Raw genomic sequence first — 20,199 nt, forward strand, 5'->3', positions numbered from 1 at the left:
TCTACTGGTGATGACTCCAACCACCACTGGCAACGACGATCCTAACACTAATGGTGGTGACTCCAACAACACCAGATAATGATAACACTGATTCTACTGGTGATGACGGTTCTAACACCAACGGTGGTGACTCCAACAACACTGGTAATGACAACACTGATTCTACTGGTAATGACTCCAACAACGCTGGTAATGATAACGCTGATTCTACTGGTGGTGATTCCAACTCAGGGGAAGGTGATAACAATGATTCCGGTAAAGAGAATTCTTCATCCAATCCAGCTGACTATAAATCCACAACTACATTGGTGCAACAAAGTACCCCATCTTCATCTGCATCTGCATCAGAAGATGTTCCTCCTCTTGTTACTACTTATGAAGGCTCTGCCAATTCATTATCAAGTGGCTCCACAATGACTTTAGCAGTACTTTTCTTTGCTTTAGTTACTGTCTTTACTAATTAACGAGAAATGTACTAATGAAAGTTTTGTTTGATATTCATTATTTTTATTCATTTATTTATTCGTGGGATTTCGTTTATCGTATTATATTCTGTTTAAAGTGATTTCATTTTAACTTTGGTTTTTCGGATTTTTTTGTTCAATTTTTATTTTTTTGTTTTCGGTTTTCATTTGCAATAGAAGCATTTGAATTGTATATTTACATATGGATATTTAAAATTTATAGAATTAAATTTATAATTTTTTAATTATATTTTTCGTAGTTGATCATGGAGTTAGTTTGAATAACTTGATGGGAATTTGAAACTACTTATAATAGTATTAAATTTTTCTGTTTTTGCAGTTATCGAGTGGTTATTGTTTTTCCGCTCTAAAGTTTGCAAGAATTTTCAAAGATCAACAATATCATAGGAGTACTTTCGGAACAAGTGTATCTAAGCTTGTATTCAAAGTCACCGTAAGAGATACACGCCAATAATCTACTACTCAGCATATAACAGGTTACTCAAACATGGTATTCTTATAGGAACATTTATAGTTTCAACACTATTGGCACAAATATATCCTTTATGTAAATTTGCATTTGCTTTATTATGTAATATTAACACCAGATTTTAAGGAACTTATTTGCACGACTTTTTTTTTTTTTGCTACATAGTGCAAAATAGCTTTTATTATGTGACTGCATACAAGAAAGTTTCTGGGCGGTAATGCACTACCAATTATGATGTCATAGAAAATCATAGCAAGCAAACTACAACGAATAGCAATTCTAGACAATCAGCAAGAACCATTTTCGATTCCCCTTCTTTATTTAAATGATTTACTAAGATCCGTGATATTGGTAAACGAAGGGTTGTTAACCAATTAAGGCAATTCCGGAAAAACCGACCTGTCACTAATTCTTTTAGTAATTTATTATTCAACATAGCAAATATAGAATAAAGTTGATGCGCTTGTTATATTGTATGACATTGTCACTTCCCACATCTTATTGAACCATCCGCCTCCCCACAATTCTTAGGATCCACAACCTGTGTATTCTCTGATTCAATTGAACATGAAATTACACGTCACAAGTGTAATAAACAATACTGGACCCTAAAATACCCAATAAAATGCAACAACAGAAAGCAATTCGGAAAATTGTGATTGCTAATTAATTAACGTATACAAGAAATTTGAGGTTCTTTGATTTTTCTTTTTGTATTTTATTTTTTCTTTCTTTCTGTTTTCATTGTTAGTTTTAAGAATAGTATAAATAGGGCATGAAATCCACACCCTTCAAATGTTCTTTAATTGAAAAATTCTATCCACTGAAAAACTTTATTACAAAAGTCAATCAATATTACAGAATATCTATACCAACTAGAAGATTATCACAAACATATAAACATCTTAATACTACCATGAGTTCAAAAGAAGTTATTTCCTATACCAATGCTGCTTTGGGTCCATTACCAGCAAAAGCTCCAACTTTACCAGATAACATTTTAGATGCTTTTTCACTTAAAGGTAAAGTTGCTTCAATTACTGGTTCCTCAGGAGGAATTGGTTGGGCTATTGCTGAAGGTTTTGCCCAAGCTGGTGCTGATGTTGCTATTTGGTATAATTCACATCCTGCAGATGATAAAGCCAAATATTTAGTTGAAAAATATGGTGTACGTTCAAAAGCTTATCAATGTAATGTTACTGATCCAAATCATGTTGAAGAAGTTATTCATCAAATTGAAAATGATTTCGGTACTATTGATGTTTTTGTTGCTAATGCAGGTATTGCATGGACTGATGGACCAGAAATTGATGTTAAAGGAGTTGATAAATGGAAAAAAGTTGTTGATGACGATCTTAACAGTGCTTATTATTGTGCACATTCAATGGGTCCAATTTTTAGAAAGAAAGGTAAAGGTTCATTTATTTTCACTGCTAGTATGTCTGCTACCATTGTAAATGTTCCACAATTACAAGCAGCTTATAATGCTGCTAAAGCTGGTGTTAAACATTTATCAAAATCATTAGCTGTTGAATGGGCTCCATTTGCAAGAGTTAATTCAGTTTCTCCAGGTTATATCGCTACCAAATTGAGTTCATTTGCCGATCCAGATGTTAAAGCTAAATGGTTACAATTGACTCCATTAGGTAGAGAAGCCAATCCAAGAGAGTTGGTTGGTGCTTATTTGTATTTGGCATCTGATGCCTCATCTTATACCACTGGTGCTGATTTGAATGTTGATGGTGGGTACACTGTTGTCTAGACAATTAGAAAAAAAAACAACAACAACAAAACAAAAAACAGAGGAAATAGAACATAGAGAAAGAAAGTTTGATACTTGTTAGATCTTTTTAGTTTTATAATATATACAATATTTTTTTAGATTACGCCTTTCTGGAATGGTTTTAGTTGTATTATTCTGTGTAGATTTTTGCAACTTTGTTGTATACTGAATGACGTCACAATTTTAGCATTGACACAAGTTTGTTGATGGGAAATATTTAATAACTAAGACCGATAATAATAAGTGACCTTACATTTACCATAGTAGACCTAAATAATTGGACCATGCACAATAAATGATAATTGAATTGTTCAATACTCAGAGAGTAATTCTTATGTTTAAATCTAAACTTATTCTTACGTAATCTTCTCGCAACCTTATCGGAGTGAGTAACAATGAGCACACCGGTGTGCGTGTATCTGCGTGAAAAATTTCACTCTTTGTGGTCTTTGAATCCCCCCCACACTGCCCCCAATTCACATACACAGTTTACAATTTTAATATTATTATTGTTCTTCGAATTAACATCACTCCCGGAATACTAAACACAATGGATCATAGCGATAATCATTACGATTCAACTTCCCCCCCGAGTATCCTAGTTGTCTCAAAACTATAAATACCGATCCATATAATCTCGTAATGGAAATTCTTTTTTTTAAGGGGTTGTAATTTTTTCTTTTTTTCTTTTCTTTTCCTTGATTAAGATCTATCAATTCTCATAGGTATAGATTTCAAAAACCTAATAATAATTTCATTCATTCAACCATACATAATGTCAAATAATCAAGAACAAAAAGTTATTTCTTATACCAATGCTGAATTGGGACCGTTACCTACAAACCCACCTACCTTACCTCATCATGCTCTTGAATTATTTTCTCTCAAGGGTAAAGTTGCATCAGTTACTGGATCTTCAGGTGGTATTGGTTGGGCAGTTGCCGAAGCTTATGCACAAGCAGGAGCTGATGTTGCTATTTGGTATAATTCTAATCCATCTGAAGATAAAGCCGAACATTTAATTGAAACTTATGGTGTTCATGTAAAAGCATATAAATGTAATATTAGTGATCCTGAAGAAGTTAAAAAAACTATAAAACAAATTGAAATTGATTTTGGTACAATTGATATATTTGTTGCTAATGCTGGTATTGCTTGGACTGATGGACCTGAAATTGATGTAGAAGGATATGATAAATGGAAAAAAATTATTGATTGTGATTTAAATGGAGTCTATTATTGTTGTCATGAAGTTGGACAAATATTTAAAAAGAATAAATCTGGTAGTTTGATAATCACTTCTTCAATGTCTGGCTCTATTGTTAATATTCCCCAATTACAAGCTCCATATAATGCAGCTAAAGCAGCTTGTACACATTTAGCTAAATCATTAGCTGTTGAATGGGCAAGTTTTGGTGCTAGAGTCAATTCTATATCACCAGGTTATATTGTAACTGAAATTGCACAATTTGCCGATATTGAAATGAAAAAGAAATGGTGGCAATTGACCCCATTGGGTAGAGAAGGATTACCTCAAGAGTTGGTAGGTGCTTATTTATATTTAGCTTCAAATGCTTCTACTTTCACCACAGGGGCAAATATTGCTGTTGATGGGGGTTACACATGTCCATAATATTATTCATGGCTATGATGAAAATGACGGTTCCTTTCATGGATATATTATTATTCTTGCTATTTTTGTTATAATCATTTAGTAGTAGTTTTATTTATTCTACATAAAATGTATAGTGCAGCAAATGTACTTAGAATATAACGTCATCTTCCTTTTCTTGAAGAATATCTGCTTCTGCGCTCTTCTCATCTGCTTTAATATCCAAAGCTTCAACTTCTTGTTGAATTTCTTGTTCATTCGTTTCACCTTCTGCAAGAGCTGCTTTCAAATTATCTTCTGCTTCAGCAGCAGCAGCAGCTTCTTGTTTCTTTTCTTGAACTTTTTTCAATCTATAAAATTCTTCACGATCCATTTCATCAAGCTCACCGTTAATATAAGCAATAGTATTTTCTGTTCTTGGAATGATAACATGTTCAATGGCATTGACTCTTCTATTTGTAATCTTGATAACTTCATCCAAAATAATAAATGCAGTTTGTAAAGAAGCCAATTCAACTAATGTTTCAACTGCTTTGGTATAAATCAATTTAGCCTTTTGAACTTGTTGACCACCTCTTGCAAGGGCAGTTAATTTGAAATCATTGACATCTTCATTGATATGACTTTCAAAAGTTGGTAAGAAAACACCAGAAACATTTTCTTGTTTTGCTTTAACTTGAAATCTTGCTTTTGATACAGATTCTTGAACTTGATAAGAAATATTATCACCAGTAGCGTATTGAACTTCAGCTAAAGAAAATGCAGCTGTTTGCATAACTCTACCCATCTTTCTTTTAGCTTCATCAATTCTTTGAGTTATATCTCTAAATCTTTTAGTTAATGCTTCAGATTTCCTTTTCAATAATGAATGTCCTTGTTGAGCCCCTTTTAATTTACTCTTCATGAGACCTAAAGTCATACGAGTAGGGAAAACTTGTTCACGATTACCAGCACCTGACATAGTTCAAGAATGTAGAAATAACAATTATTGGCTAGATGTTGTTCAATTGTTTGCAAGGGAATACACACAGCGTTATCGTCATCCTAATTTTTTTTATTGGGATTTTTTTTTTTCTTCCTTTGGAATTGTTGGTTGCGTTGCGTGGGTTCTTTCCAGTTTTGATTAATTTAATTTCACCACCACTGTTGTTGTTGTTGTTGTTGTCCTATGCGAGTGCGTGCACTTTGATTAAAATTTACACATATTAAGGAACATTTTTCGTTTTTTTTTTGGTATCAGATATAACGATGAGCAGGTGATCTAAATTGGATGTGGCCCCACCATGAAGTTTGATTTAGATAAGTTGATTTCAAAAGAGGATATCTCATATGAAGAGTCAATTTCAAGAGAACCACACAATATATCAACATGGTTATCCTATTATAACTTCAAAATAAATGCCCTGTTTGATAATCGATTATTTATACTATATCGTGCAGTTAGTGTCGTACCTGATTCGAAAGAATTATGGAAGAATCTACTCGAATTGATTTTACAAGAAGGTCATGATATTCATCCTAATAGTATTAAAAAAATATTTGAAAACTGTTTAATTCATCTTCGGAAAGACAAGTCTATATGGATTGAATATTTACGATACTTGGAATCACAACAACAATCTTATGATATCACCAAAATTAGAAGAAAATTCAATGAATGTTTACAGAACTTACCAATACAAGAACATAGAGACATTTGGCCAATGTATTTAGAATTTGCCGAAAAAGTAGGTGGATTAACTGGAGCAAAAATATATTTGAAATATATGGAATATTTAGATCCATCGGTAATCAAGGGAGAAATATCAGGAGAAATGAATTTAATTGAAATTATTGAAAAGATTAGAGAATTTGGTGATATACAAGAATCAAGGAAATTATATCAAAAAATACTTGATAATCCTAATGAGTATCTGAATTTACCTAATTCTATTGTTCAAAGTATTTTTGAATATGTTGATATTTTAATAAAAGAACCACCTAGAGATGATGCTTTTGAAGATGTTATTGAACGATTCATGATTGATTATCCTGATCAATTAGGAAAATTATATATTAAATTGATTGAGTTTTTCAAAAAGCGTAATAACATTGCAAAAATTAGACATTATTACAACAAGGGTATAAAACAGTGCAAGACATTGTCAGATTTTGTTTTGATTTATGATAGTTATCTTGAATTTGAAGAGGATCAATTGATTAAATTAGCTGAAAAGGATCCCGAACTGAACTTATTGCTGTATTTCATGGATGAATTCGAAGAATTAATTAACAATCGAAAGATGCTAATTAATGATACTTTATTACGACAGAATATAAATGATTTAGATGCATGGTTTGCTCGATTTGATTTAGTTAAAGATGACTTGAATAAATTAATTCAAACATTAACTGAAGCTATTCGATCAATTAATCCCTTAAAAGTGACAAGTGTGAAGGATCATAAATTGTGTCAAGTTTGGCAGAAATATATTGATATTTATGCTAGTAGACAAGATTTCAAAACGTCAAATTTGATCTACTCTAAAGCTGTATTATCACAATTTAAACATCCTGATGAATTGGCAGATTTATATATTTCTTGGTGTGAGATGTTACTTGGATGTGAAGAATTTCCAGAAAATCAAGCTCTTGAAATCTTACAAGATGTATTGAATAAAGAATATGATGAGAATAACAAAACTGTACAAAACAAGGTTATCAAATCCAGGAAATTACGAGAATTTTATGATGATTTAATAGAATCTTTTAAGTTATAGACATAGGGTTCTCTTACAAAATTTAATACAAACGGATTAATGTTTCCAAATAGTCTATATATATATGTTTCCCCTGTTTCACTATGAAATGTAATACAAGATTTCTCTGAAAGCTGGGGTGTGTATGTATGAGATTTACATTGTGAAACACAAAACATGTAGATGAAATTGACAAAAACTATTGATTATAATGCAAATTCAATTTGACATTTTTATCGGTTAATCTTCAATAAAGAGACTCATCATCATTATCATCGACTATCATAAAAAACAAACAAAAACAAAAAATCTCGGCATAAGGGGATCTGAATTGGTGCTTTTGATATCATCATTAGCAATCATAAAAGACTAATCATATTATTTTAAATGAGTTCATATATGTACACTGAATAAATACTTATCGATATTGACAATAATTTTGATTTACATCGAGGCGTCCCTGTTATTATCAACAAGTAAAATCCTGTATATAGGTGATTCTCGGAGAAGGTGGAAAAATATCGGGATTTTGTGTAATTTCATTTGTATTCGAGGGAACGGATAAGATAATCAAGGGGGTGGAATCAGGATAATGAAAGTACTTCCGATATTATATTTATTACAATGTAGAGAAAGAAAGAAAGTAATGCACTAAATTTAGAATGACAATAGTCGAAAAGGGAGGAACAAAACATAAAAATAAATTAAAAGAAACTGAATTATATCACAGAGTAATGAACAGGAGTAGATGAACAGTGGAGTAGAGGAATCGGGGAGTAGGGGGGAAGTAATGGAGAATAAGAAGTAAGGGTTACATGGATTTCCATTTGGTGGTTTATTTTTAGTATAATAAGGTTTTTTTTTTATTATTTTTACTTTGTTGTTGCTGGTACGGTTTTACAAAATAAGCAGCTCATGATTTGTAGCGTGTATTCATGATTCGTAACTGTGTGTACACTATTTGTATGGATTTGATTCATCCTCTGTCTTTCGTCGTTGATGAATTGTTGTTGTTGTTGGTGTAGCCTTAGTGTGCATGTGTTTTGAAGGAAGGATCGGGAATGTTTTAATGAATAAACAATGCTGCAGATAACGATTCTTCGTTTGTTTTCAGTTCATATTATTCTGGAAAATCATCAAGTCAAAGATTTTAGTTGAAGAAGAAGAAGAATTAGTTTTAAATCAAGGAGATTCGTTATCGGGTATAAAATTTAAATTGAAATACAAAGAAAGAACACACCTTTTCTTCTAATTGCTTGTACCACATCACCACTGGGTCCCGTCCCCTTTGTACAATTGAGTTAAACGATTGCTATTACCTTTTTCACAATGGTAACTCCTTGAAATTGATTTAGTGTGTGTGTGTGTGTGTGTCTTATTAATAATCTTTGTCGAGTAGTGTAAATTGGTACAACACAACGCAACACAAATACTACAAGACGAAGAGTTGAACTAAAAAAAAATTTCTTTTGTTTTATCCGGAATTGCACGCACTTTCTCGTTTAGGAAATTCAATGTACAAAAAGGAATTTGGTTATTAGTGCACTACCCACCATATTTGCACGCACTAAAAAAAACATACCACAATCCATGCTACGTTCTCGATGTACAGTAACCGTATAAAAACAATCTTAACAAAATTAAATACCGGTCACCATACTGAATGTTGATCTTCTTTAATACTCAATGAATGGAGTCTAGACCTTGTTTTTCATATTTTATAGATATATGATTAACCTTCTTTTAGTAGAGTAATTTGAACCTTTCGTTGATTAAGATGAGAATTTCAAATGTTCATATTTCATTTTTTTTTTTAGTATTGTTCTAAAATACAAACCCGACTCACTTGGAACAGCAACCATTTATTGGAGGCTGAAATTACCAGTACGTTCCCAATGTAAAGGAACTAAAGTTTTTAGTATTCCACTTTCTATTTCTTTTTCTTTTTATATACACTCTTATGTTTCTATTATTACATTATTTTGTGTATTGTATCCCAGTTCCCATCATCTTGGTTATATATACATAAAAGAAAAAGTAGGCATATTTACACGACTAACATTAACAAAAGTAATCACAATAAATATAAAACAATCCTACTATCACTAGATTTTAAATTTTTTTTTTTTTTACCTGAATTTCATTCAATTCACTTCATCTTAAAGTTAATTATCATTTATTCTTCGTTTATTCGTTTATCTTCAAGAACTAATCACGTTTTTCTTTTCTTGTTACTTCGTTCAACTATTAATATACCCATTCGCTTGTAATACTACCACTACTACTACCACTACTACTACCACTACTACTACCACCACAACTACCACTACTACTATTACTAAATAATAACTAAATGATTGAAATAAGTCTCAACACTAAGAAATCCCAAAATACTAAAACTCAACCATTCCCAAATCCACCACCACCAGTTTATCATAGAGCTCAATCAACTACTTCAATAAATACATATCATGGAAATTCAAGTACTTCTACCCTTCTTAATAATAATTCTAATAATATAAATTCAACACCAAAAAGACCTGGGGATTATTATACAGCTAAATTATTAAAAAGAAGATCTGATGCTTCAACTTCATCATCTATAAATCAAGATAATTCTTCATTATTTTCAATTCCTTCATCTATTCATTCTTCAACTACTACTATCCTGCTGCAATTATCTTCTCCAAAACCTCAATTTCAAAGATCTTTTAGTGTTCCTGCTTTACAATCAAATACTCCTAGTACTTCTACTACTTCTACTACTACATGTACAAATTCAAAACCAAGACTAAATAGATCAAAATCAAGATATATTTCAAGTGCTGAATCTAAACAACGTGAAAAATTAAGAAAACAAACTTTTGATGAAGAAGTTGATGATGATGAAATTTCAGATGATGAAAGTTCCTTAATTTTATTTAATGTCCCCCTTCATAATGATTTAATTTCAAATAATTTATAAATTATCTATTGATTTAAATTAGATAATTATAACCAGTATTATTGTTATTATTATAGACTTTCGTTTTTATTTTTTTTTATTATTTTTTTCAAATCCCTTAATTAGGATATTTTTGTACTTTCGTTATATACCCACTTTGATTCCGTTCTTTTCCAATTACTATCATTTATAATGTATTCTTCTATATATATATTATTTTTAATTTACGTTAATATCAGTTAATACTAGTATATATGCACGTCTTTTATACACCACGTTCGATCCATTCAGGTGTACTCATTTGACTTAATCTGCTAACTGTTCTTGAATATGCAAACCCTTCTTCTGAACTTTTTTCAATTCCAACTAAATGATCAAAATCATATTGACAACTAATAGCTAATCTTCTATGAGAATCATACAATGCATCAATTAAAGTAATAAAACGTCTTAATTCATCTCTTGATTCAATAAATGGTATATTTGTAATTATAATACCTTCCATTTCTTGAGCTAATGATAAATAATCTCCAGCAGATTTAGGCAGTCCACAAATTTGTTCAAATGTAAATTGTCCAACTTTTGGTGGAATTGATTTAGGTACAATTAATTCTCTTCCCCAAACTGATATTTTATAATTTTCAATTGGTATTTCTTCATCTTGTTCACCAGCAAAATAATCCCACCATTTATTAATATGTTCTTGTTCTTCAACATCTCCAATTTTACCAAAATAAAATGGTGATCCCATTTCAGTTGGGGTTTGTTTAGCCATTTTGATTTTTCTATAATCTCGATCACTTAATAAATATACCACATTACATTGAGCTTTAATTAATTGAATACAAGGAATAAAACTAGCTCTTTGTATCCCATTTAAATATAATTCATCAGGGGCTCTATTTGAAGTAGCAAATAATATAATATGATGTTTCATTAATAGAATCATTAATAATCTTCTTAATAACATAGCATCAGCAACATCATGAACTTGCATTTCATCAAAACATAATACAGTAGATTTACTAGCAATTTCAGCAGCTAATAAAGGAATAACATCAAAATCTTGTTTATGATTAGAAATTTTTAATTGATGGGATCTTTTATGTAAATTTTGCATAAAATTATGGAAATGAACTCTTGTTTTAGTTAAATGATTAGGTATTGTATCATAAAATAAATCCATCAACATTGTTTTACCACATCCAACATCTCCATATAAATAAATCCCTTTAACTGGATTACGTTCAATACTATCAGGATTAAATGGTTGAACTTTATCACTTCCTGAACTATCACCACTATTGTCATTTTTACCAAAGAATGAACTAAATATTTTTGAAATTCCAATCTTGGGTGTTAATTCAGATATTGTAGGAATATGAACTTCCGGTGGATGATAATCTGACAAATGTTCGTGTAATTTAGATAATGAAGTAATGATTTTTCGTTGATATGGATCATCTTTAAGTTTACCTTCTTGAACCCTTTTATCATATAATTCTAAAGGTGTAATATTATTTAATAATCGTATAGATGTATGAATAGATCTTCGAGGAATTATACTGATAATTCTTGTAGTTATCTTCATGTCTATTAAATAAAAAAAGATATGATGCAAAATTAATTGATAAATAAATTAACAACGGTCGTCTAGATGAACAAATAAATTAGCAAATGCAAATGCAAATGCAAAACAGTAATGAAAAATAATAATAAAAATAAAAAAGATCTCAACGAATGGGAAGTTATTCAAATAATCTAGTTGGTATTATTACCTCTTGTCAACTATTCATTGGTTGAGAAAAAGAAAGAAATGGTGAGAACAAAAAAAAAAAAAAATAAAAAGAAAACTTTATTGTATGAAAACTTCCCCCACACGAAAAATCAATCGAGGAAGAAGAAATCAAAGAAAAAATTCTCAAGTTTCTGACATCTCTCACGTGAGGGTTTCACCAATGATCATTTTGTGTACAACACCTGCTGCAATCTACTTTACTACACTTTATAGTACAGTACATCTATTCCTATCTATTCATTACATTCTTTCAATTGGTTCATCGATTTCATCAACGACATTGATTAAACGATCTCTTTCATTACCAGTGGTATCATTCTTTAACCATTCAGGAATAAATTTCCATTCTTCTGGCTTTAAAACCCCATTAAAACACAAGGTACCAAATACCAACACCACAAACCCTGTGAATTGCAAGAAATGGAATGATTCCCAATGCATGGAAATAGCCACAATCCAAACCAACAATGTTCTACATGTATCAACTGTTGATCTAGCAGTAGCTGAGATTCTATGAGTAATTGAAAGCCCACAATAATTGAATGCAGCAATTGATAACAGAATTAATAATGATGAGACCAATATAGTTCTATTGTTGAATACTTGACTAAATGCTAATGGGAGATTAAATGGAGAAGTTTTGAAATTTTCAGGAGATTCAATAGATCCAATGATAAAATTCAACAACACGGAAATAATAACCATTATAGACAATCCGTAAAAACCTTCAATATAAACCAATTGTAATGGAATAATTGGGTTTTTCTCCAAAATATGTTCCTCAATAACAAATTGAAACCCTTGCAACAAAGTAGCTGATACAATCAAGAAAATTCCAAATATAACTAAAGCAGCTGATTCACCCCCTTCATCAGTGGATACATCAGAAGTTTTAGAATTTCTTGAACCACTTAACCCAACAATACCAATACCTAAAGTAACCAAAAATAAAGCCACCCATTCAAGTTTGGTGATTTTTCTTTTAAGAAACAATACTGATAATATAGCAACAAATAATACCACTGAACCTCTTGACATTTGATAAATTGAAACAGGAGTGTAAATCAAACCAATATTTAATAATGTAGTACAACTTAAATCACAAATTGCAGGGATTGCTAATTTGAAACTTTGGAAAATAGATGTCTCATGTACTCGTTGATCTTGCTCTTGTTGTTCATCGGTATTGAGTTGAATATATTGTTTTCTAGAGTTGTACCATTTATATACCAAAAACACCAAATACATTCCTAATTCACCAAGAAACATTTGCATGGTTTGGATTCCTGGTTGATTAAAAGTCTTGTGGTTAGCAGGATTTGGATCGTGACAATTTTCAACACATTGATTATCCTGATATTTTGTAAGTAAAGAATTGGCAGCACCAGTAATCAAAGTACCTGCTACAATAGCATAAAGTCCAATCCCCATAATTATTGATAGTTGAGAAAATGTAAAATGTAAAAAGAAAGTGTTATCAGTTTGGGGAAATGTTTTATTTTTGTAAGAAAAAAATAAATACACACCGAGAAACAAAAATGTGTGATACAGTTTTTTGGATGCTTGTATCAAACGGCATGAAAAAAAGCAAAAAAAAATTACAACAAGAAGAAATCATTTAGTTATACAACCACAAAACATCTATTGATAAATATGTCTAATACACCGGCTCGTTCAATGACAGGTACTCCTGTCAATACCACTCTGATGGATAGATTACATGAAATCCTGGAGATTACTACAAAAGAACATTCATTCAAGAAAAATCCAAATAGGAAAACAGCACCAAATAGAAGATATAAACCAAGTCGACAATTAATAAGTGATGAAGTTAAATATTTACAAGCTAAAACTAATTTGAAATTTGATACACCTACATATACATCAGTAACAGCACCACCTAGTTTATTACCTAGAAAGAATTATTGTGATATCACTGGATTACCAAGTAATTATAAATCACCTTCAAATCAACTTCGATTTTATAATTCGGAAATTTATCAAGAAGTTGTTAAAAATTTACCACCAGGGGTTGATCAAGAATATTTACAATTACGTGGAGCTAATGTTGTACTTAAATAAGTGTGTATACTAATATTATATAAAAGAATTGACTAATTTTTTGATATTTTTATCAAATGTAGAAGATTGTAATAATATTTCACCTTCATCAACATGATCAAAAGTATTTATAGGAGAATTATTAATTATTCCATTTAATGGATTAAATATTGTACGTAAATAACATTTATGAATATCCAAGAATAATTTATCTAAATTTTTATGATTTATTTGATAATTTTGATCTAATCCAACAACGATTTTTAATCCATTATTAGTTTCATATCCATAAACCATAACTTGATCTTGAATAAATAAAAGTACAGTATTAAGATCTCCTTTATTTTGTACTTGTTGTTGTTGTTGTTGTTCACGTAAGCTTAATGATGAAGGACTAGCAAATATATCTAAAGCCATATGACTTAAGAAATTAAATTTAAGAAATTTATTTGCATTTGAATTAGTTGTTGTTATTTTATTTTTATCTATTGTTGAATCATTTGTACTAGATGGTAAATCATCAATATTAAAAGCTTGAATATATAATGGTTTATCAGTTCTTGAAATTAATGAGATAAATTGAATTGGGTTTTGATTTATTGGTGTTTCTTGGTCTATTGATTTTTCAACTGTAGTTGTAGATTCCGTCATGTTTTTCGATATATTATTAAGTGTCTTGAACAGCCTTGTAAAGGTGAAGTTTACGTGTGAGTTTAGTTTTTCTGTCTCATTCTCACTCTCACTGTTGTCTCGTAGTTTTTTTTTTTTTTATTGATGATTTTACTTACGCATTGTGTCTGTTAGATCAAGGGAATTATGTCAAATTAAGGAAGAAATACAATGTGTCTAAATGATGTAATCATAAATATGCTAATGATATGTATTCACTTGTATGTTCCTGTTACAAGAATGTGCTGTGTATAGCCTCATCACTCCTCACAATTGTCATAGAAATATCGTTAGTTTAATAGCAATCAAAGCCCTCGGGTGGTTTTCCCACTCCCGGTGGTAAAAAAAAAAATCCCAATTCCTTCAAACTCAGCCTTGTTAAACGATATGCAGTATACTTTAATAATGAGTTGATTGGATGCCATCCAGCCATTTGTAAAGCTATTCAATTGGTAGTATCAGTTGTTGTTGTTGTTAATCAAAACTTAGTGTCATGGTAGGAGGGGCAACATGAGACAGACAGACGGACAAACAAGTTGAAGAATTAAATTAAAAATGGCTGGTGCATATCTCCCCAAAAATTTAAAATGCGGTAGTAAATCAAAATATCACCAAACACACTCTCTGACTCAGGAACGCACCCATACAAAATCTTTCCAACACAAATTACGCAGATTAGCAATTTTATTGTTCATTCGGTCATTCACACTATCAATACACGCGTACACAAAATAGGTTAAACTATACGGGATCATATTATGAGTACAGGAGGAACAGGTTAATAACCAGATCAAATAATCCTTTCTTCCTCCCCTCTCTGATACTATTCAAAGTTTAACTAAAAAGTGAAAATGCATCAAATCGGTTTTTAGTAGAAAAATTCTAAAAATACTTCATTTACAGTACATACACTTTTACACACATCGGTTACATTGTTAATTAAAACAAGGAAAGAAGTGGAAAAGTAAAAGGGAAGAAAAAAAAATTTTTCTGTCTCTCTCTCTCCCGTTCTTTATTGATTTATTCTATTTTTTGATCTCACACAAAAAAGAAGAAGAAGAAAAACCTTGTAGTTATTTAATGATTTCTCTCTCTCTCTCGCACACACTCCTTGTTGTATAATTAATGAAATATGTATAAAATCACAACAAATTGTCTCAATTTATATTTTTTTTTCTGATTTTTTTTACAACACCACTTATTTTGTTTCTTGTTTTTACAACCATTTTACAACCACATTTATTGTAGTAGTTGTTGTCTATTTTATCACGTTCGTTCTACCATCCCTTAGTTGTATTACCACACACACTTCTATATAAATCATGGCTATATTTAGATCAAAATCTTCAAATAAAACCCCACAGAAAGTGGATGATATTCAAATTAAAATATCTTCACAAGATGAACAACAATATAAAATGCATTCAGCTAATGTTCATGATCCTATTTTATCTGCTGTTCAAGAAGCTCAACCTTTTGAACAAGCTGCTCATAATGGCGCTGAAGGTGATCCAGATGCAAGAAGACCATCTTATTTATCCCAAGATTCACATGATTTAAAAGATATTTTTGGACAACCTATTGTACAAACAGATATGTCTAATCCTACAAGAAACAGAAATGAACGTCCTTTAGATACCATTAGAGGGTTTGAATATGCCATCACTGGTGATTTAACATATCGTGATCAATTAGAAAGTAATCGTTTAGGCTGGGGTTTCCATGAAGATTTCCCATACTATAATTTAAGTGGTCAAGGAAATGATAATAATAATCTGGGATATGGTAATAAAGATGGATCAGGAAATGCATATTCAAGACCAGTGATTAATTTTGATGAACAACCAGTTTATCAAGCAGGTAATTATAGTGCTAGTAGTTTACAAGCTGATCAAAACAAACTGCAGAAGAAGAAAAAGAGAGGTTTATTTGGTAGAAAGAAATAGACTTGATTATTTGTATGTTTGATATTGTAATGAGTTTTTTTTTTTATTATTATTATTAGTATTATAGTTTTGGTTTGTATTATTTGATTTTTATTTTAGTATTATATCTTTGTATAGTAAATACATTACAGGTTTTTAGTTTATTGATACAAATGAAAAAAAAAAAAACACTGCCACCTCCTTTCGAGAAAATTTTCTTCAAACGTTTATAGGACAGATTTTTCCTCTTTTTCTTCTTTCTTTTTGATCGTGGAGTCACGTGTCACAAAATCAAACCATCAGAAAAAAACTTTAACTGCAAAAAAAAAAATTGACATTTGACATTGACAATAACAAGCCTATAAAAATACCTTAGAAAAAAAAAACCCCTTGTGTGATAACTTATCTTTATAAAGGTTTCATGATTTCTTCATACAACATTTTCTTTAAATCTTCAATTGATAATTGATCTTTCATTTTATCAAAATCAAAGAAATCTTCAGGAATTTTATCACTGATTGGTTCATCATTTGGATCATGATATAATTGTAAATAAGGATGTTTTAAAGCATCTTCAACAGTGATTCTTTTAGCAGGATTGAAAATTAATAATTTTTCCAATAAATCCAAAGCTAATGGATTAATTCCTGGTCTACTATTAAATAATTCACTAAATGGGATTTTCTTACAAAATGGTAAGGATCTAATATATTCCCTTGCTCTTTTACTCTTGATATTATAATAATCTTCCATATTTGGAGTACCCAAAACCTCCATAATTAACCATAATTGATTATGATAATCTCTACCGGGGAATAAAGGTCTACCACTCAACATTTCTGCCAATATACATCCAACAGACCAAACATCAATAGCAGTGGTATATTCTTGGAAAGTCAACATGATTTCTGGTGCTCTATACCATCTAGTAGCAACATATTCTGTCATATATCCATAATTATCTTCTTGAGATGCAATTGATCTAGCTAATCCAAAATCACAAACTTTTAAATCACAATTTGAATTTAATAATAAATTTGATGGTTTCAAATCTCGATGTAATACATTTGCCAGATGCATTGCTTTTAATGCTCTTAAAGTTTGATAAATAAAATATTGAATATGATCATCTGTTAAATTTTGGGTTCTAATAACTCGGTGTAAATCTGTTTCCATTAATTCTTGAATAAGATAAATTTCATTAAATGATTCATAATTTAAAGGTCTTTGAATGGCTAATATACTAATGATATTTTCATGATTGAAATGTTTCAATAATTTTAATTCTCTTAAAGTACGTAAGCACAACATACTTCTTTCAAATGGTTCAATTTTTTTGATGGCTACTTTTTGATTTGATGGTTTATGAATAGCTGAACAAACGATACCATAAGCACCTTCTCCCACAATTTCCAATATTTGATAATGATCTGAAACATTAAATGAAACTTGACGTTGAGATGAGGCTGCAACTGCTGCTGCTGCCGCCTGTGCTTGAGCTTGTGCTTGTGCCTGGGCTTGAGCCTGAGCCTGTGCCTGAGTCTGTGCCTGTGCTTGTTGCTGTTGTTGATGGTGTTGATCTATATTCATCATTGTAATTCTTGACTAGTATGATTTGTTCTAATGAATGTTATAAACTGTAGTTGTATGTATAAAGGAATGAAGGATCTGATGATAGTGTTGATGATAGTAGTTCTTTCTTGTTTTTGTTTTTTTGCTTTGAACTCAAATGATATATAAGTTTGAAATATGAAAAGGAGTGAATAATTATATAGGATTTGAGCAAAAAAAAATCAAAAAAAAAAAAAAGAATTCTTTGCTTAAAAAAAAAGGTCAACTTCTTTTGTTCTTGTTGTTCTTTATTTGAGTGAGCAAGGGAGCAAAGAAAGGGTAATAGAAATTTTTAACTATGTGGTGTTATTATAGTATTGACGAAAGAAATGAATTTCATAAAATAAGCAAAAAATCAAAAAATCAGAAAATCAGAAATCAAAAAAAAAAGGATCAACAAGAAACATGGCTGAAATGTGAAGAGGATCATCTTGAATATTTATACAATTATCACTGATCAAATCCTCTTTTTTTTTATATAATGTACTCTGTGTGTCTTTTCTTTTTTGGTTTTTTTCAAGCCAAACAGTTTGTTTTACACATATCACGGTACCACAAAAACTAAAAGACGAAACGAAAACATATTGGAAGAAACAATGAAACCCAAATTTCTTCAAGTAAAATTTGGTGGGATAAAATTTACAACTAATACAAGATCACAAAATCAACTGGACATTTACAATTGACAATGTAAAGTGTTATTGCAATAATCAACTGGCATTGAAATCATGTCATGAATTATGTATGTATGTGTATGTAAATCTCCTACCAATTTAAAAAATTAATTGAAATAAAACACGTCTAATTAAACTTTCACTTAGAAAATGGAAATTCAATGACATCCACTTGAACATAGCCATTGTTCTCTTAGTCATATAAGTGACAGCATCAACCTTGCGACACAACTCACCATAACTCTACCCATCCACGCGACACTTTAAGTCTCATGCAAGGCATTTTCTGTGGTTTACCACACAAAAAGCCATGGGAAACTACTAGCGAATACATACATACATAGATGTATTTTTTTTTACCTACTTTCTTGGGGATTGACTTTTACGTACATGTATATTTCAACCTCAAAAATACATGAATGAAAGATGAATAAATTCTCAATAATTATGGTTATTATTTTGTTTGTCTTCACTAATACGTTTCACCTGAAAATGTTATCTTTCATCATCAAAGACACTTGTTACAATTTCGCAGTCAAAAAAAAAAGAAAATTTAAGCACTACGAGTATATTATCTTACTGTCACATCCTCCCTTTCCACCACACTTCGCTTATTCCTTATCATCTAAAACCAGTTAAAATACAAAAAAAAAAAAAAAACAGGAAAGAAGAAACAAAAGAGATGGAGAGCAATATATGTTTGTGAGTTTCTCATTCTTGTTTGAAATCACATGATGAGGGTTAAAGACAAGTACTGGGTTTGTATACACTTTAAACCATCATACATTGACTAATGTACTTATCTTCCTTATTAGTTGTTATTTGCAATCTACTGCTATCCATTTAGTAAATGGATATCTATTGCTTTAAGTCTATATTAGGATAAAATACTCTAACGATTTACAATGCAATAAATTACCCGTACATATTTCCTTTTTTTGTAAGAAAATAAAAGATGCAATGTTTTAACCTATCGTCAGGAACAAAAATGAATGAAACCCAAACTATCCATTACTTTGACTCTTAAACTAATATAATAAATCCTATATAGACATACAGACATATAAGATTCATTGTAAATTTTACACAAGTCAATTCACACACAAATATTTCCCACTTTAACCTGCCTTGTTCCAATTCAACAATAACAAAAGAAACCACCCAGAGATTCTTTACCGCCTCAAATAGAATTCTTTATCAATATTTATCGTCTTCTGTTACCAATTCTTACTACTTTTAATCAATTATGCAGTTAAAGAAATACACCAGAATAAGGTGAATTGATACATATTAAAAAAAAATTTCAATTAAACTTCCTTATTTAATTTGAATAAAATATTGTTTGACATTCAGGAATGATATCAAATACAGTTTTTGTATGTAAGTCTTATATGTAAATTAACTTTAGAGTGCAAAAAAAACAAAAACGT

General features: G+C 30.4%; 12 protein-coding genes across 12 annotated transcripts; 7 read left to right on the forward strand and 5 right to left on the reverse strand. All coding sequences in view use genetic code 12, as the record gives it.

Annotated features, from left to right (window-relative positions):
* Positions 1-50: 50 nt before the first annotated feature.
* On the forward strand, positions 51-464 carry PGA41 (Pga41p; the record flags this gene model as incomplete). The annotated part of the gene is made up of 1 exon (XM_002549456.1): positions 51-464. The coding sequence occupies one exon, from the start codon at positions 51-53 to the stop codon at positions 462-464; it is 414 nt and encodes a 137-aa protein (XP_002549502.1).
* A 1,265-nt stretch (positions 465-1,729) lies between these two features.
* On the forward strand, positions 1,730-2,716 carry CTRG_03800 (SDR family oxidoreductase; the record flags this gene model as incomplete). The annotated part of the gene is made up of 1 exon (XM_002549457.1): positions 1,730-2,716. The coding sequence occupies one exon, from the start codon at positions 1,730-1,732 to the stop codon at positions 2,714-2,716; it is 987 nt and encodes a 328-aa protein (XP_002549503.1).
* A 796-nt stretch (positions 2,717-3,512) lies between these two features.
* On the forward strand, positions 3,513-4,370 carry SOU1 (Sou1p; the record flags this gene model as incomplete). Its single annotated transcript, XM_002549458.1, has 1 exon — positions 3,513-4,370. One exon carries the CDS (start codon positions 3,513-3,515, stop codon positions 4,368-4,370), a length of 858 nt encoding a protein of 285 aa, XP_002549504.1.
* Positions 4,371-4,500: 130 nt separating this feature from the next.
* Positions 4,501-5,310, reverse strand: VMA8 (H(+)-transporting V1 sector ATPase subunit D; the record flags this gene model as incomplete). The annotated part of the gene is made up of 1 exon (XM_002549459.1): positions 4,501-5,310. One exon carries the CDS (start codon positions 5,308-5,310, stop codon positions 4,501-4,503), a length of 810 nt encoding a protein of 269 aa, XP_002549505.1.
* A 322-nt stretch (positions 5,311-5,632) lies between these two features.
* On the forward strand, positions 5,633-7,108 carry CTRG_03803 (mRNA splicing protein; the record flags this gene model as incomplete). Its single annotated transcript, XM_002549460.1, has 1 exon — positions 5,633-7,108. One exon carries the CDS (start codon positions 5,633-5,635, stop codon positions 7,106-7,108), a length of 1,476 nt encoding a protein of 491 aa, XP_002549506.1.
* Positions 7,109-9,440: 2,332 nt separating this feature from the next.
* On the forward strand, positions 9,441-10,052 carry CTRG_03804 (uncharacterized protein; the record flags this gene model as incomplete). Its single annotated transcript, XM_002549461.1, has 1 exon — positions 9,441-10,052. The coding sequence occupies one exon, from the start codon at positions 9,441-9,443 to the stop codon at positions 10,050-10,052; it is 612 nt and encodes a 203-aa protein (XP_002549507.1).
* Positions 10,053-10,296: 244 nt separating this feature from the next.
* Positions 10,297-11,622, reverse strand: CTRG_03805 (uncharacterized protein; the record flags this gene model as incomplete). The annotated part of the gene is made up of 1 exon (XM_002549462.1): positions 10,297-11,622. One exon carries the CDS (start codon positions 11,620-11,622, stop codon positions 10,297-10,299), a length of 1,326 nt encoding a protein of 441 aa, XP_002549508.1.
* A 447-nt stretch (positions 11,623-12,069) lies between these two features.
* CTRG_03806 (uncharacterized protein) lies at positions 12,070-13,260 on the reverse strand (the record flags this gene model as incomplete). The annotated part of the gene is made up of 1 exon (XM_002549463.1): positions 12,070-13,260. The coding sequence occupies one exon, from the start codon at positions 13,258-13,260 to the stop codon at positions 12,070-12,072; it is 1,191 nt and encodes a 396-aa protein (XP_002549509.1).
* A 222-nt stretch (positions 13,261-13,482) lies between these two features.
* On the forward strand, positions 13,483-13,911 carry CTRG_03807 (uncharacterized protein; the record flags this gene model as incomplete). The annotated part of the gene is made up of 1 exon (XM_002549464.1): positions 13,483-13,911. The coding sequence occupies one exon, from the start codon at positions 13,483-13,485 to the stop codon at positions 13,909-13,911; it is 429 nt and encodes a 142-aa protein (XP_002549510.1).
* Positions 13,912-13,926: 15 nt separating this feature from the next.
* Positions 13,927-14,541, reverse strand: CTRG_03808 (uncharacterized protein; the record flags this gene model as incomplete). The annotated part of the gene is made up of 1 exon (XM_002549465.1): positions 13,927-14,541. One exon carries the CDS (start codon positions 14,539-14,541, stop codon positions 13,927-13,929), a length of 615 nt encoding a protein of 204 aa, XP_002549511.1.
* Positions 14,542-15,881: 1,340 nt separating this feature from the next.
* On the forward strand, positions 15,882-16,505 carry CTRG_03809 (uncharacterized protein; the record flags this gene model as incomplete). The annotated part of the gene is made up of 1 exon (XM_002549466.1): positions 15,882-16,505. The coding sequence occupies one exon, from the start codon at positions 15,882-15,884 to the stop codon at positions 16,503-16,505; it is 624 nt and encodes a 207-aa protein (XP_002549512.1).
* A 387-nt stretch (positions 16,506-16,892) lies between these two features.
* CEK1 (mitogen-activated serine/threonine-protein kinase) lies at positions 16,893-18,077 on the reverse strand (the record flags this gene model as incomplete). Its single annotated transcript, XM_002549467.1, has 1 exon — positions 16,893-18,077. The coding sequence occupies one exon, from the start codon at positions 18,075-18,077 to the stop codon at positions 16,893-16,895; it is 1,185 nt and encodes a 394-aa protein (XP_002549513.1).
* Positions 18,078-20,199: the final 2,122 nt, after the last annotated feature.

Source organism: Candida tropicalis (assembly GCF_000006335.3).
Source record: "Candida tropicalis MYA-3404 genomic scaffold supercont3.5, whole genome shotgun sequence".
Lineage (NCBI taxonomy): Eukaryota > Fungi > Ascomycota > Pichiomycetes > Serinales > Debaryomycetaceae > Candida > Candida tropicalis.